The sequence below is a fragment of the Eleutherodactylus coqui genome, chromosome 3 (assembly GCF_035609145.1).
Source record: "Eleutherodactylus coqui strain aEleCoq1 chromosome 3, aEleCoq1.hap1, whole genome shotgun sequence".
In the NCBI taxonomy this organism is placed as follows: domain Eukaryota; kingdom Metazoa; phylum Chordata; class Amphibia; order Anura; family Eleutherodactylidae; genus Eleutherodactylus; species Eleutherodactylus coqui.
The window spans coordinates 178,986,341-179,004,242 of record NC_089839.1 but is presented as its reverse complement, the minus strand read 5'-3'; the positions used below and the strand labels follow the sequence as shown (position 1 = coordinate 179,004,242).

The 17,902-nt window shown below is 47.1% G+C and overlaps 1 protein-coding gene across 1 annotated transcript in view; it reads left to right on the top strand.

Annotated features, from left to right (window-relative positions):
• FAM107A (family with sequence similarity 107 member A) overlaps positions 1 to 17,533 on the top strand; it is an 83,938-nt gene extending 66,405 nt beyond the window's left edge. The window contains exons 3-4 of the mRNA XM_066594609.1: positions 4,362 to 4,518; positions 16,817 to 17,533. Coding sequence (XP_066450706.1) covers positions 4,362 to 4,518; positions 16,817 to 16,930 — 271 coding nt within the window. The 3' untranslated portion in view covers positions 16,931 to 17,533. The remainder of the gene's footprint in view (positions 1 to 4,361; positions 4,519 to 16,816) is intronic.
• The last annotated feature ends 369 nt before the right edge of the window (positions 17,534 to 17,902 follow it).

Sequence of the window (17,902 nt, the reverse complement as noted above, 5' to 3'; positions counted from 1 at the left end):
GTCCCTTCCGATAATAGCCTCATGCATTAGGGACTTAACCACTCCTACCTCATGGGTAGCGGTGCCGCAAGGGGTGGCTATTTGTACGGTAGCGGTGGGGTATTCCCGAGTGTCCCCGTGGATGCACAGTACACCCACTCGGCCTCCATTGTAAGAGGTTGAGTTAACCAATGAACCATGCACTAGGGTCACAAGGTTTCCGGAGTCCAGCAAAGCCTGTACCAGAAAGTCCCCAATGTTCACCGAACATACCTGCGGCTCATCCCCGATCAGGTTTTCGGCGGCTAGCGTGGGGCGTACGTACAGGGAGACCCTCCGCCCAGAGCTGAAGTCCATGGGCTCGGAGCCTAGGAGGCAGTGTGCCGCAACATGACCCCATTCGTGGCACCGCCAGCACTGTAGGCGTCCGGGGTCCCGCTCTCAAGCGCCCTGATGTGGGCCAACCCTTGGCTCGCCCCCCTGAGCCCCCTCCCTTCTTCCATATAGGCCCCCTGGGAGCAGAACATGGTACAGTCTTACCAACTCGACTGGAACCCTTTGTCTCTCTGTCGCGGCCCCGTCTCGTTGAGGCTTGTAACAGTTCCTCTGTGGCACAGTACCTCTCAACCAGATTCACGAGGTGGTTGCGCAGTTCTCTGGCTGAAGCCACTTGGAGACAAGGTGTATTTAATCATGCATTTGGGACTGCGGTGGTAGGCTCTCTGAGTACCTCCAGGCATGTACCCGGTCTGCACGCACCTGTATGGTCACTCCCAGTCATGCCAGGATTTCGGCCTTCGGTTTGGCGTAGTTATAGGAGTCCAATTCACTTAGGTCGTAAAAGGCCTTCTGGGGCTCTCAAGACAGAAAAGGGGCCACAACATCTGCCCATTGATCCGTGGGCAGCCCTTCTCATTCCGCAATCCTCTCAAAGACGTTAAGGTAGGCTTCCACGTCATCTGCGGCAGTCATCTTCTGCAGTGAAGCTTGCACCGAGGCCCTTGCGGTTGGTTGTCCTCCTTGGGCCCCCTGTGGGTGGGTGCTCTGACTTGCTGTGACCGCAGGCCGTTGTATCACCACCACCTCTCGCAGTGTTGCCATTTGTTCTATTAGGAGGCGATTAGTCTCTTGCTGCACCTGCCTTGCCTCTGCCTGGGCGTTTTGTTGCTGTAGACAAATCTGCACCAGCTGTCGCACCAGGTCCTCCATGGCAGCAGTCTTCTTAGATAGGGCACCAGCGGCTTTTACCCAGGACATACTGTGTTAGCCGCAGGTGTCAATTCCTTGCGTATGTCTCTTTAAGACTGCCTATTCCATGCCCGTATCCGAAACACCATATGTGGGAGGACAGCTCGGTAGAGTGCGGGTTTGCGACAGTCAAAGATGGAAACAAGTTGGTAAAGTCCAAGTGCAGGCATGACCTGCGTTTACTTCAGTCCAGAAAAATTACCACAAATTCAGCCTTAGCTTCAGGCAAGAAAATAACAGTCCAGCAATAGGTCAATAGGCAGTCCCTGCCTGACCAGGTCACACTCAGCAGGTGCACCACACAGCAGGGCTTTTACCTCTAGCAGGTATCACAGGCTGCCAGGGTCCAGCAGTCATCTTATCCCCTCCTGTGTCAGTGCACACTGCTATTTAGATGCACACCTCCTGCTGGCTCAGCCTCAGCACCTGTGCTGATTGACCTCGCACACACCCTGGAGTGGAGGAAATGGAATGGATGGCCCCACTACCAACCTGACATCCATTCCAAAAATCCAGGCCCAAAGACTTTTAAAGGAAAACCTCCAGCAACTACTTGCTGGAGATTACATTGCCCTCCTGGATTTTCATGTCTCAAACAGCGGGACATGAACTTCCTCCAGTCCCACTAGGCATAATAACGGAAGCTAGGGGCGATGTAGCGACCATCCGCTATCACGCCCCTCAGTACCTCACAATATATATATATATATATATATATATATATATATATAAAGAAAACGACCCACCGCTGACCAGAACCATTGCCATATTCGCCTTGAAATCCGAGACAATACAAATTATATATCAACAGGCTTGAAACAAAAAAATGAGAAACCCATACTTTAGCGAAAATATACAAATTTTTAAAATAAACAATTGTAAATTAAAAAATACTTTTTTTAGCTGTTTACCCCCAATGAAACAAACAAAAATGGGAAAAAAATCTGTGAAAAAACAATTAAAAATAGCCCTTTATGTCGCAGGAAAAAAAGCAGCAAAAATGATTTTGGTAGCTGAGGAAAATAAAATAGGGGTGTAAAACCACCACATGGGTAAAATCCCTAAGAAGTGTCTGGTCCTTTTGGACCAAAACACCATTGTCCTTAAGGAGTTAAATGCTGCCAATGAGTCGTTAAATGACCGCAAGAGTGAATGACTATTGAACAACTAACACGTGTAAAAGTTCACAAACTACAATCCTTCGTAAGCTAATGATTTGAACATCAACAGTTCATTGAATTATTTGTACGAGGGTCGTCCCGTCTAAAAGTCCCCTTATGTTCATCTGCAGTTTTTTGGATAACCACAGATCACACATCGTGTCGGTCAAGCTGTAAACTCTGCTCTGCTATATAGGTAGTATGTCTGTCTGTTCTGCAAAATACAGGCGTTCACACTAAGTGCTTAGGAGCCACAATTATCTGGGTTTATAAAAGGAAGATCCCAAGAAGGAAGGAAACCACCGTCATAAGGAGACCCTCCGAGCTGTGATTACATATATGTTATATACTGTATGCTTCTGCTGTGATCTGACAGATCCTTTCTGTCTCTGGTGTTGTTGTGCCCTCTAATGGCCACAGAGTATATAGCATCTACAGAAGCCTACCATCAAGGCGATGGGAACTAACCTATGTCATGCTCTGACCTCTTGAGCACTCTATCTTTCTGTAGGGATTGCTGTCCATGCAGTAACCTTGAGCTTACTGGGAGAGAGGAAAAGGGGGAAAAAAGATAGAAAAAAGAAAGGAGGGTGTAGGGAAAAATACTCCTCTGTACCTAGGGAGGATTGACTCCTTGTCCTGCTATGCTAACGGCCTCATTGCTTGTATTTGCATGAGTAGTTAAGGACTTTAGGACTTGAAACCTCCTTCACTCAATTATAGGGGATTTGGATCTGTTAGAGTTATTACCTCCAGACCAAAATTCCAAACCCAGTAATCTCATGCATGTAGTACTCTTTATCCCTACTCTCATTGTAAGGAGATCCTATTGACCATTACACCTGGCATGGGACTATTGAAAGTAGGATTGATAGAGAAGAAGGGTTTAACATTTGAAAGAAATGAACCTTGTACCTACAATCTTTATCTATCCCCTCACCGAGGTTAAACCCTACTAGCTCAAATTGAACGCTAAGAGCTCATTTCCTGATTGAGGATTAAATATTTTAGTGATACTCTATCTATGGAGTGATACCCTAATTGTTTACCATCATAACTCTGTAAACATTATTGTTGTTATTATTACTCTCTAAGTACTAAGCCTCCTGAGGATCCACGTACACTCAGTGGTGAAACGCGTAGAGTGGGAGTACTGTTTATAATGAGTAAAAAACATTGACAAAATTAAAATCTCTGACACACTGTCCTTTTGAGCCGTTCACAAGTCTCAGCTCACTAGGCAACAAGCTCTGACAGAGATAACTATCTTCTTAGGTTGAATATCACTTTCTTGCAATCTGAAAGTTTCTGCTCAAACATTGTCGCCATGAGTAGGAGTACTGGCCATAAGGAATAAAAATTGACTAAAATCAATTTCCTTGACATACTGTCCTTTTGAGCTGTTAAAAACTTTTCAGCCCACTAGGCAGTATTTTTGACAGAGATATTCACTTCCTCAGGTTGAACATCACCTTTCCGCAACCTGAGTATCTCTGGTCGAATTCTGTCATTATATTAATAAAACTACAGATATCTAATTGGGGTTCCGGTTTTTGGGAAATCCATGAACAGCCCCCATGCAGACTGTATTCCTATGTGACGTGCGACATTAAGAAATACGGAGTATCAGAAGTAATACCAAGTTGTAATTTTGAAACCCACCAATCATTTCTCTATCCACTATTTGGTGGGTTAACGCCTCTCCATTACAACTTAGATTTTGTGTTGTGTCCTTTGTTGTGCCCAATCGTGTTTTTTTAGACAAAACTTAATAAAATTTATTACTTTTAACCAAGTCACGTCTGTGAATAGAGCATCTACAGAAGCCGTTCAGTGTCCTGAATTAAATAGATCTCAGTTTCAAATAAATGTACTTCTTGAGGCACTTTAGTGATTTTTTATGCTTCTCTATGATTGAATTTGCTGGTAACCTGTTATTACTGTGCAGTGATTATCCACGTCTGCTTCTCGTAGAGGTCTGAGCATTGACAAGAAGCCGGAGCTCCAGAGAGTCTTGGAGAATCGGAGAAGAGACAAGATCATACAACAGAAAAGAGAGGAGGAGGAGAGCAAGAAGATGCAGTCGCCATTTGAACAAGAGTTATTAAAGAGACAGCAGAGGCTCGAACAGGTACCTGCTTCTGTGTATTGTTAGTGCCTTCAATCAGTGCCTTTGAAGGTGTGAGAAAATTTATACAACCTGAAGAATGCATATTATCCCTTTAATGCCTTAACCCGTTCCAATCCAATTTTGGATTCAGTATTTCCTAAAAGGATTCCTCTTTTTGCTGTTATACAACGGTGCCATCAGCTGGCTAAAGCCAGAGTGTGTGTGCAACAGAAAGGCTCCGACAGCGGAGTGGCAGGCAATAGACAGTAAAAATACCCTGTCGGATGTCTTCTGAGATTGGAGCTGTACAAGCTTTGATCAGAATGTAGAAAGATGTCAGACAGTGGATGGGAAAGGGTTAAATCGGTTGTTCTAGTTATGGACACCCCTGTCACCAGGTCCCTCATGCTTTAAAATAAAAAATCAGTGGTTACTTCCCAATCCCCCATTCATCCCCAACAGTCGACTCTGTTCTACGCAGTCTGTTTACAGGCAGCTCTGACGTCCTGTACACCTGCTGTAAAAGCCAATGTCAGAGCTCGACCATGATTGCTAAGTAGAGATGAGTGAGCGTACTCATCCGAGCTTGATGATCGTTTGAGTATTAGGGTACTCGAGATGCTCGTTACTCGAGGCGAGCACCACGCGGTGCTCGAGTCACTTCCATTTCCATCCCTGAAAGTTTTGCGCCATTTTCTGGCCAATAGAAATACAGGGAAGGCATTACAACTTCCTCCTGTGACGTTCCAGCCCTATCCCACCCCCCTGCAGTGAGTGGCTGGCGAGATCAAGTGACCCCCTAGTATTTAAAATGGGGGCCACCCGCGGCTCGCCACAGTCACACACTGGGAGAGATCAGGGACAGTGCTGGTGCTGCTATAGGGAAAGTGTTAGTGTAGGATCCTGTGTACAAGAACCCCAACGGTCCTTCTTAGGGCCACATCTGACCTAGTGCATTACTGTTGTGGCTGCTGGTAGCAGTTTTGCAATTTATTTTTCTTTGTATATCGGGCGTGCAGCCCCATTACAGCTATAGCGTTCTCAGGCTGCAGTCTGTACTACATAGTATAGGGACAGCGTTGCTGAGATAGGGAGAGTGGTAGTGTAGGATCCTGTGTACAAGAACCCCAACAGTCCTTAGGGCTACCTGTGACCGTGTGTATTTTACAGGTTGTCTGATGGGAGTTGTAGTCCATCACTATTGCACAGCTAGGCCTGTTTGCAGCCTTCCGTATAATTTTTTTCTGGCTGCACGTTACATAACTGCTGTCAGCATCCAACTGTACGCTAATAATTCCAAAATTTTTTACACCGCTCTGTGTCTGCCGTCAACTTCATGCACAGCATACGGCGACAGCCCCTGATAGAGGCAAAGTCATATACACGCTATATAGCCGGTATTCTTTTTTTCAAAAAATTTTTTTAAAAAAGCTCCTTCTTACAGCTACCTGTGACCGTGTGCATTTTACAGGTTGTCTGATGGGAGTTGTAGTCCCACACTATTGTATTTAGGCCTGTTCGCAGCCTTCCTGGTTATTTTTTTCTGCCTGGAGTTTGCCTTACTATACTGCTCTCAGCGACAAAGTGTACGCACATAATTCCAAGACTATTTAGTGAATTAGAGACGCACAGCATACGGCCACAGCTACTGATAGAGGGAAAGTGATATACACACTATATAGCCTGTATTCTTTGACCAAAAAAAACAAAAAGCTCCTTCTTAGGGCTACCACTGACTGTTTAAATTTCACTGGGTGTCTGGTGGGAGTTGTAGTCCATCACTATTGTAGTTAGGCCTGTTTGCGGCCTTCCTGACTATTTTTTTCTGCCTGGAGTTTGCCTTACTATACCGCTCTCAGCAACAAAGTCTACGCACATAATTCCAAGATTATTTACACCGGCCTGTGTCTGCAGTAAATTAGAGTCGCACAGCATACGGCCACAGCGACTGATAGAGGGAAAGTGATATACACACTATATAGCCTGTATTCTTTTACCAAAAAAAAAAAAAAAAGCTCCTCAGTTGGGCTACCTTTGACAGTTTAAATTTCACTGGGTGTCTGATGGGAGTTGTAGTCCATCACTATTGCACTTAGGCCTGTTTGCGGCCTTCCTGACTATTTTTTTCCGCCTGGAGTTTGCCTTACTATGACGCTCTCAGCGACCAAGTCTACGCACATAATTCCAACATTATTTACACCGGCCTGTGTCTGCAGTGAATTTAACCCTCAGCGTACGGCTAACACAGGTACTTATAGAGGGAAAGTGATATACACAGTATATAGCCTGTCTTCTTTTTCAATAAAAAAAAAACCCCAAAAGCTCCTGCATTGGGCTACCTCTGACCGTCTGCATTTTACTGGGTGCCTGGTGGGAGTTTTGGTGCATCACTATTGCATTGCTAGGCCTGTTTGCGGCCTTCCTTCCATTTTTTTCTGCCTGAAGTTAGCGTTACGATTCCGCTCTCTGCGTGAAAGTATACGCATATAATTCCATAATTATTTACAGCGGTTTGTGTCTGCTCTATTCGTAATCCACCATGCTGAGGGGTAGGGGTCGAGGATGTGGATGCGGGCGAGGATGCAGAGTTCCAAGTGAGGGTGTGGGCACAGGCTGGGTTCCTGGTCCAGGTGTATCCCAGCTGGCTACTGGGGGATTAGGAGAGAGGCAAGTTTCTGGGGTCCCCAGCTTCATATCACAATTTATGGGTCCACGTAGTAGACCTTTATTGCAAACAGAGTAGTGTGAGCAGGTCCTGTCGTGGATGGCAGAAAATGCATCCAGCAATGTATCGGGCACCCGGTCTTCTATGCAGTCCACTGCTGAAACTCTGAATCCTCTGGCTGCTGCTCCTCCTTCCTCACAGCCTATACTGCTGCTACAGAAATGGTACTGGGGTCTGCCTATACTGCAGCTACAAAAATGTTACAGGGGTCTGCCTATACTGCTGCCACAGAAATGTTCCTGGAGTCTGTTTATACCTTTGCTACAGGAATGTTACAGTGGTCTGTCTATACTATGGGTGCACTAAGTCTTCCCATCGCTGTGTTTTACCTATGTGGCACAAATAATACAGTGACTGACTAGGCCAGAATTGCTGGCCGAAGCCAAGTTGCTTGGCGGGGCGAAACTCTCCCATGGTTGTGCACTCCGATTTCTTTCTGTGTAATACCATCTTTGTGCACTTACAGCATAGGCTGTGCCAAGAAACTCAAAGACTGCCCCTTCCAGTGTTGAGCTATCTATGTTGCGACACATGGATTTCCCGTTGCTGTATAATTCAGGGCACCTTGGGTCACAAAGGTGGAGGCTTGGAACCGAACCTGACCTGGGCCCACTAACGTGCTTCCCACAGAGACTATAGCGGGTCCTGGTCATGGTGTCTTGGGCTTGTAATGCCACCTCCTCCTCCTGTTTGGGGTCAGGGGATCAGCCCTGGGCATCATGTATTTTCTCCCGTGTTACCACAGTTATCTGAGACACTGGTTTGGGCCAAAGAAGAGGAGCGTTACTGCATTGATGAGACCTTCACAGCTGTACTAGCATCGGAGTCTGCTCTATGCCCACAATTGCTGAGGGTGTGTGCAGAGGCCTATGTACTCGGCATAGTGAAAGTCTGGCATGTTTGGGCACTATCATTTCTTCGTGTTTATTACTGTCTTTGGGTTCCTTTCTCTCGCCTACGCTGTGGGTGCAGAAAGACTTCCCATAACGGTGATTTACCTGTCCGGCACAAAGTCACTGACTGACTTGGGTAGGGTGCATAGTGTAGATGGCTTTCCCCTTGCGGTGTCGCTAGAGCTATCCGACACCTAGACAGAATGAATACTGTGTGGGCACATGGACTTCCCATTGCTATGTCTGTCGCAGCACCTTGGGCCACACAAGGTGTTTGCTGGGACCGAGTCTGGCCAAGGACCCGCTCACATCCTTTCAGCACAGGCTACAGCGGGTCCTGGTCATGGTTTCTTGGCCTTGTGAGGCCACCTCCTCCTCCTTCTTGGGGTCAGGGGGTCAGCATTGCGCATCATGTATTTTCTCTCGTGTTACCACAGTTTTCTGAGAAACTCGTTTGGGCCACAGGAGAGGAGCATAACTGCATTAATGAGACCTTCACATGTGTACTAGCATCGAAGTCCGCTTCCTGCCTATGATTGCTGAAGCTGTGGCCCGAGGCCTATGTCCCAGGGGAACTGCAACGACGCCAGGTTGGGCCTGTGGAACTTTTTCCTGGCTAATCCAGTGTAATCCAGTGGACCATGTTTGTCCACTCTGATTTCTTTATTGTTCATGTCTTGGGTTGCCTAGGACCCACCTATGCTGTTGGTGCACACTTAGTTCCCATCGCGGTGTTTGATCTGTCTGGCACAAAGACACTGACTGACTTGGGTAGGGGGCAGAGTGCAGATGGCTTTCCCCTTGCAGTGTCGATTGAGCTATCTGACACCTAGACAGAATGAATACTGTGTGGGCACATGGATTCCCCATAGCTATGTAACTCATGCCCACGTTTGCAGCTCCTGACGGAGGTTGGCACTTTATTGGAATGAAGATCGAACGTCAATTTCTCATTGATTGTCAACTGCATTGTGGGCTATCGCCCCGCCCCTTTTAAAGAGGGTCGCTACCTGGCCCTGCCAACCCTCTGCAGTGTGTGCCTCCGGTTTCTCCTCATCGCAGACGCACTTATAAATAGACATGAGGGTGGTGTGGCTATGAGGCCAGCGTGTGGCATGAGGGCAGTTGAAGGCTGCACAGGGACACTTTTGTGTGCGCTGCGGATGCAGGGTCGTGCGGTGGGAGGGGGGGGGGGGGTTTGGGCAGCAAGTAACCCAGGAGAAGAGGCAGCGGTGTGTCCCACAGGCAGTGATTGTGCTTGGTTGGAGGTAGTGTGGTGCTTAGCTAAGGTGTGCCTTGCTAATGAGGGTTTGTCCGAAGTAAAAATTGTTAGGGGGGAAGCCCACTCTTGCCGCTATTGTGGCTTAACAGTGGGAACTGGGAACCTGAAATGCAGCCCAGCATGTTGCCCATCGCCTGCCCTATCCATTTCTGTGTCGTTTCCCTCACTTTCTTGGGTTTTCCAGATTTTCACAAATGAAAACCTTAGTGGAGCACCGGTCATATACAAAAATGCTTGAGTCGCCCATTGACTTCAATGGGGTTTGTTAATCGAAACGAACTCTCGAGCATCGCGGAAAGTTCGACTCGAGCAACAAGCACCCGAGCATTTTGGTGCTCGCTCATCTTTATTGCTAAGCGCTGTCATTGGCTACTGCAGCTTGTTTGAAGACGGATTCAGCATACAAAGTGATGTCATAGGTAGACTGAAGCAAGTGGCAGAGGAGAAATGGGGGAGGGGAAAGGTGAGTTACCACAAATTTTTTTATTTTAATCTATGAGGTGAGTACGATTACAACGATACAAAATATACACATATATATACTTTTAAAAAACAAAATATCTCTTGAAACAAACAAATATATAACTATATATATATATATATATATATATATATATATATATATATATATATACTCTTTGCCAAAAATAATCCCACTCCAAGAAGACATTCACGATAAAAAAAAGGGAACCCTGAGAGGAGCGCATTATTGGAATGTGAGAAGCTAGATGGTCATATCAGTCATACCTGCCACCTGGACCGTTCTGACCAGAGTGTTGGAACGAATGGATGCATAAGTTCACATAGGGCGACCGGGATCAGGACGCCCTCGACAGATCACCAGTAGAGAGGATCCTCTGATTGTCCAACAAGCACGAGCAGCTCTAGCTGTTTTGTTGCCCGCCATCCAGAGACAGGTGGCGCCATCATTAGAGGCCCCTGTGTCTGTCTGAACCATTTCCTTGGCTGAAGTACATGTACTTCCTTTGACACCCACCCGCTGCTGGCTTAGTTTGCAGTGGTGTCATGAACAAAGAAACTGGACGGTAACCAGGTTGTCTTCAATGAAGAATTTAGGTTCATTTGGGCACTGACGACGGAAGTGTTCGTCTCTGAAGATCTAGGGGTGAGCACCTCAATTCTGCCTTTGCTGTGCAGTGGCACACTGCCCCCTGCTGGTGTGATAATCTGGGGGCCATCGCGTATGACAGTCGGTTACCCCTAGTAGTGATACGAGGAACAATGACAGCTCAGCGGTATGTCCAGGACATCCTGCAGCCACATGTGTTCCTTTCATGGGAGCTTCCAAGGGACATTTTCTAGCAGGATAATGCTCAGCCGCATACAACAAGGAGGTCATAGGAATGTCCCCACAATATTGCCACACTTCTATGGCCTGCCCGATTGCTAGGTTTATTTCCAATAAAACATGTATGGGACCATCTGGGACTCCAGCTTCAACAGTGTACTAGTTGCACAATCTAGAGGCTCAGTTACAGCAAATATGAAGCGCTATGCCGCAGGATACCATACGGAACCTGTATACCTCAATGCCCACTAGTATCATATCTTGTATCCAAGCTAGAGGTGGCCCAACAGGGTACTAGAGCCTCCATGCCTGGTCATATCACATCTTGTATCCAAGGAAGAGGCAGCTTAACAGGGTAGTAGACCCTCTGTGCCTGCCTGTATCACAACTTGTATCCAAGCTAGAGGAGGTCCAATGGGATACTAGAGCCTCCATGCCTGCCCATATCACAGCTTACATCAAAGCTAGAGGTGGTCCAATAGGGTACTAGAGCCTCCATGCCCATCCGTATCACATTCACATCTTACATTCAAGCTAGAGGCGGAACAACAAGGTACTACAGGTGAGCCTCCATGCTCACCTGTATCACATCTTGTATCCAAGCTAGAGGTGGCCCAACAGGATACTAGAGCCTCCATGCCTGCCTGTATCACATCTTGTATCCAAGCTAGAGGCAGACCAACAGGGTACTAGAGCATCCATTCCTTCCCATATCACATCTTGTATCCAAGGTAGAGGCAGTACAACAGGGTACTAGAGCCTCTATGTCCGCTTGTATCACATCTTGTATCCAAGCTAGAGGTGGTACAACAAGGTACTAGAGCCTCCATGCTCACCTGTATCACATCTTGTATCCAAGCTAGAGGTGGTACAACAGGGTACTAGAGCCTCCATGCTCACCTGTATCACATCTTGTATCCAAGCTAGAGGCGGTACAACAGGGTACTAGTGATACAGGGGGCATGGAGTCTCATCTTGTATCCAAGCTAGAGGTGGTAAAACAGGGTTCTAGAGCCTCCATGTCCACCCGTATCACATCTTGCATCCAAGCCAGAGGTGGTACAAAAGGGTACTAGAGCCTCCATGCCCGCTTGTATCACATCGTGTATGCAAGCTAGAGACAGAACAACAGGGTTCTAGATCCTCCCTTCAAGGGGTCAGTTCTCCATAATAAATTATCCTTTTGCTCTGATATTGTAATCACTTACTTATATCAATGTTACAATCACACAGAGAAAGTTACATTCCATTCCAGCAACTCCCTCTGGGCACTTGATTCGTTTTACAATAATAAATATTATATAATTTTTTTTCTGTCACCATCTTCTAACCAACCTAACCTTTTATCGTTCTGTCAACATAGTTGTGTGAGGGCTCGTTTTTTGGAGGATGTCCTGTAGATTCTGTGGGTACAATTTTGGAGTCCATGTGACTTTTTATTGCTTTTACCTAATTTTTTTCTTGGAGACAGGGTGAGCAAAAAGCGCAATTCTGGCACTCCGTTTTTTTTTACCTGAAGTTCACGTTGCGGGATAAATAAAGGGTCATTTTGATAGACTGGACTTTTACGGACCCTGCGATGCAAAATATGCTTTTTTTTTTCTTTTGATTTGTTTATTATGAATAGAGGAAAGGGAGGGTTTTTAAACTTTTAGTATCCTGTATTTTTTATAATAGTAAAAAAATATAATTTTCTCTGAATTTAAAGAGTTAACAGCTACATTTGGCATGATTGCTGATCGTGGTTGTCACCAGTGGGTATCAGCTGCCAAAAACATTTAGTATCCACCCTGTATGTAGCGATATCGGTTCCAGAGCTCACGCCATAAAAGCCCGGACACTGGAGAGCGTACATTTACACTCAATACCGTCAAGGGGTTAAGCACAAGACAATTTTGGGGGATTTTCATTTTCAATTTTCTAAAGACCATAATTTTTTAAATTTATCTATTGGCATATTAGCCATATGTCAGGGCTTGTGTTTGCGGGGAGAGATGGCCACAGCGGAGATACAGGCGGTGAAGCAGCTGCGGCCTCGGGTTTTGAAGCTGCGGTTATCCCGCGGAAATTTCCGTCTTGTGAGAAGGTTTTCTTACAATATAATAATTGCAAGGAATGGGTTAAAATAAAAAAAGCCCTGGTCCCTACTGCTTAGAAGCTACAGTGGTCATGTGTCATTTATTGTATATGTGACCCCTCAGGAAATCACTGGCTGAGGGGTCACATATTCAGTAAACAGAATGTTGCGTCAAATACATCCCCTTTCAGAATGCAAGATCAGGATTGGAATGCTGATTGCCCCAGGTCCCCCTACTGGCACCCCTGGCAAACAGCTGATTTTGCAAGGGAAGCCCCTGCCAGTCAGGAATTTTCCCTGCAGCACCTGCTACATTCATATTAATGGCTATCCTGAAATACAAGGGTAGCAGGGTATGTGGTATCACGACGTAGATTCAGGATACAATGCAGCAGCAGGAGTTACAAAAATATGCAAACATTGTTTATGAAAAAAGGAATGAAAGTGAGTCATGATATAATCACAGGTAAGCAATTTGACTTTTACCATAAATTGATGTTACCTAATGCTAACTACATCTGTGCACACTAATAAACAAGTATCAGGCAAAACAGTATCAAAATGTAGTTTGAAGATCGATGCCGCACTCTGTCTCTTAGGTAAGCTTGTTCCCCTTTTTCTCCCACAATGTTCCCTAAAAGGAGTTTTCTGATACATTTTATCTTTGTGGCAGTGAGGGCCAAGGTGTGTGTAAAATAAAAAACACACATACTCACCTCCTGCTGCGCGCTGCTCCCCTGCTGCTAGCCGCTGCTCCAGTCCTCTGTTTAAATCAGTGGCAGCAGTCACATTTACCCACATGAACGCTGCAGCCAATGGAAGCCTGGCAAGGACATCATCAGTAACATCCCGTAAACCTGCCTCGGCGCTTCTATATTAGAAGCCAACATTACAGGTTTATGGGACATTACCAGGCCTCCTAACCGGGTGACATTACCTGTCAAAGGCGAAATGAAACAGCAATCCGGCACTAACCAGAGTATATATATATTTTTATTAGGAAGCCCAAAACCATATAAAAGAAATAACTCAGAAAACGCCTTTAAATATCACAGTGCTCAAGCTGGGTTTCAGCACCCGAAACTTGCATAAAGTCCAATGTGCATACTATTAGCATTATCTCCTATAGCAGTGGTGGCGAACCTATAAAACGTGTGCCAGAAGCAGCACGCAGCGCCCTCCCTGCTGGCACGCGTCACCATCGGCCGCTCACCACATTAGTGAATGCCTGCAGGGGCCGCGCCTCCCCTGCCTACATTCACTCAGCGCTGCTATCTGTGCTGATCCCGCTGCACACTGTGAGTCAGTGTGCAGCCAGGATCCTCCTACCCCTTCCCCCGACGTCTCCTACTTGGTTCCGCAAGAGCAGGGGGAGGAGGCATCTAACAGCACACTGCCATCAGTGTGCACCTGGGATCAGACAGGAGAGGAACGGCACTCTCACAAGGAGGAGGGGTAAGTATGTGGGGCTGGGGGGCTGAGGGCTGGGGGCGGGCGTTATGACTGCTGGGAGAATCGCTGGGGGGGGGAGGCATTATGACTGCTAGGAGATTCGCTGGGGGGGAAGGGGAGGCATTATGACTGCTGGGAGAATCGCTGGGGGGGGGAGGGGAGGCATTATGACTGCTGGGAGAATCGCTGGGGGGGGAGGCATTATGACTGCTGGGAGAATCGATGGGGGGGAGGCCTTATGACTGCTGGGAAAATCGCTGGGGGGGGGGAGGCCTTATGACTGCTGGGAAAATCGCTGGGGGGGAGGGGAGGCATTATGACTGCTGGGAGACTCACTGGGGGGAGGGGAGGCATTATGACTGCTGGGAGAATCGCTGGGGGGGGGAGAGGGGAGGCATTATGACTGCTGGGAGAATCACTGGGGGGGGAGGGGAGGCATTATGACTGCTGGGAGAATCGCTGGGGGGGGAGGCATTATGACTGCTGGGAGAATCGATGGGGGGGAGGCCTTATGACTGCTGGGAAAATCGCTGGGGGGGGAGGCCTTATGACTGCTGGGAAAATCGCTGGGGGGGAGGGGAGGCATTATGACTGCTGGGAGACTCACTGGGGTGAGGGGAGGCATTATGACTGCTGGGAGAATCGCTGGGGGGGAGGCATTATGACTGCTGGGAGGATCACTGGGGGGAGGGGAGGCATGATGACTGCTGGGAGAATCACTGGGGGGGAGGGGAGGCATGATATCCGCTGGGGGAGGCATGATGACTGCTGGGAGAATCGCTGGTGGGGAAGGGGAGGCATGATGACTGCTGGGAGAATCACTGGGGGGAAGGGGAGGCATGATGACTGCCGGGAGAACCGCTGGGGGGGGGGGGGCATTATGACTGCTGGGGGAACCACTGGGGGGCATTATTACTACTGGGAGAACCGCTTGGGGGGAGGGGGCATTGTGACTGCTGGGGGAGGCATTGTGACTGCTGGGGGGGTATTATGACTGCTGGGGGAACCGCTGGGGTATGTCACTATTATTACTGCTGGGGGGGTGTCTCTATTATTACTGCTGGGGGGCCACTGTGGGATGTCAATATTACCACTGGGGGGGGTCACTATTACCGCTGGGGTATGTTTACATTTGGCGGAAATGGGCAGGGCTGTTTCAAAATACACAGGGTGCAGATTTTGACTGCTTTTTGGATGCAGAAATGCTGCAGAATTTTCAACTGTATTTTCCGCTGAGGACATTCTGCAGCATTTCCGCATCCAAAAAGCAGTTAAAATCTGCATGCTGTCTATTTTAAAGCGGCCCTGTCTTTTTTAGAACAACGGGGTAAAATCATACGTCGTGATAAGCCCCGCCCCCTGACGGGTTGGCACTTTGCAATAAATAAGTGGGTTTTGGGTTGCAGTTTGGGCACTCGGTCTGTAAAAGGTTCGCCTTCACTGTCCTATAGCAATCATGCTTATTAACAGACACCATCTAGTGTGCACAGTGCACACCTATCTGTTGCGAGACCGGCCTAACTTACAATTCATTGTGTGGGAATCATCGCTATCACTGGCCTAGCCTATCCAGGGTTGTGAAGATGTCTCTACCAGAGTTCCGTTGGATCTTTATCGCAGTTCTGACACCCTGTCAAACTAGGGACGTAGCACAGCCTCTCTCTTCCTTAGGTTGCTCCAGGCAGTAGGCAATTTCTGCTGCCTCAGTCCAGAGTAGTCCCTTTTTCTTTCACAGTCTGTGGAGTTGCCACTGCTTCTCCTCTGCTGCTATCACATCTCCCAGCAGCACCTCAACTATATTAAAGATTCTTGCTATGGTGCAGCAGAAATTGCCTTTTATATGCCACACATCAGACAGTTAGTAAGAGCCCATTAGACATGCTATGTTCTGTCCTGCCACAATTTAGCGCATATTTTGGCACAAGCAATAATTTGGCGCGGTTTTTAGCTCATCTCACAGTCCACTACCATAGCAACATTTTAATTCTTTAGGGAAGCCAAAGACAGTACAAGGACCACAGTCCAAATCATAGAGAGGGGTTCAAAGCAGGGACTTTTACCCCTTAGTAACCACTCATACGTGTGTTCACATGCTAGGTGTCTGGATTTTATTGTACATTGTCGTAAAAACACGCTGACCCCGTAGAATAAAGCCCCAGGGTCGAGGAGTGTGGCAGCCCCGGCTATTGGCTACCGGAGGTAGCCGAAAGCCTGGAGCTGTCATCACTGGCTGTGGTGTGTGGTCCCCACTCACATAAAAGTAAAAAAAAAGGTAAAGTTTCATCTCCTCTCACGGATCCAATTCATGAGGAGAGATAAAACTACTCACCTTTGGCCTCCGTGATGTCCTCCAATGATCTGGTCCTGCGAGGACCTGTCCCTGTCATCTGTGCATGCACCGGCCTGCAAAATGTCGGACACATGCATAGAAGCAAGGGCTTGCCTGGCAAAGCTAAAGTTTCATCTCCCCTCACGGATTAGCCTGGTCACTAAGGCGCAAACGGGCTTGATTACTAAGCGGTTAATGCATGTATATATTTTATCATTTATACTTTTTTTTTTTTTACTTTTGCTCCTTTAGCTTGAAAAAGAAGAGCAGGAAACTAAAGAGGAAAATCACGCTCCAGAATTCATAAAAGTGAAGGAAAATCTCAGAAGAACGGCGACGACACCAAGTGATGAAAAAGTAGAGTAAAAAAAAAAATTGCCAACCAGGAATGAAGTTCTGTTTCGAGCACCTGGGCATCTTTGTACTTGACTGACATTGCAGATTGTTTGTGCAAGGATCTATCCCTTATCCCGACAGCAGTATCCAAACGTGAGATTGTGCTCTCAGAAGCGATGTAACACCCTGTATTTAGCTGCCACAGCATTTAGCACATGATGCTTTGCCCTAACACCAAGAGAAGTATCCTCATACAACTGCACGTGGCTGTGGAGACTTGTGGCTGAGCTGCTGTGTTGCCCACGCTTTCCATATGACTACGAAGGTCAAGAAACGTCAGGTTGTCAGTAGATGACCTATCCAATATGTATGTTCATTGACCCCAGAGGGGCACGTGGGAGCGTGCGGTCTATTAGGCTGTGTTTACCGCATACGTGTTCTGCATGTCAAATTCCAAGATATGTTCTCTGCGTTTTGCACAGTCATTGTAACTGCCACATGAGGTGTCCCATGAGCAGCCAAGGACGCCTACGCTATTGTGTTCCAGCCCGCCGTCTGGGCAGTATTACATTCCTATTTCTATATTACTACAGTGCAGTATTACCTGCATAAAGCAACCACAGTAGTGAGTTAGTGAACCAAGTGCACTCCTTTTTTTTTCTTTGCTGGTAGAAGAATGCAAGTTGTGAATTTCCCTCTCACCACCAGAGGGGGGCAGTGTGGTTGTCAAGATTTGGTTTCCTAATGTTAGGTAGATTTGTCTTTAGAGTCAATGATGGTAAATTTAATTCTGAATGTACAGGGGAAGATATCTCAGGCATAAGCAAAGCCAGGATTTAAATCAAGCCTTAATGATGTAAAATTAATAAATCCATAAAGGGAAAGGATCATCACAAGTTAGGGAGGAGGTTCTAGCAGGACGACCCCCTACCCATATGCTCTGATAAGGGCGTGCACAGCCTCCACAGGCTAAATCAGCTGCTTGCTGAGGGTCCGTGTCAG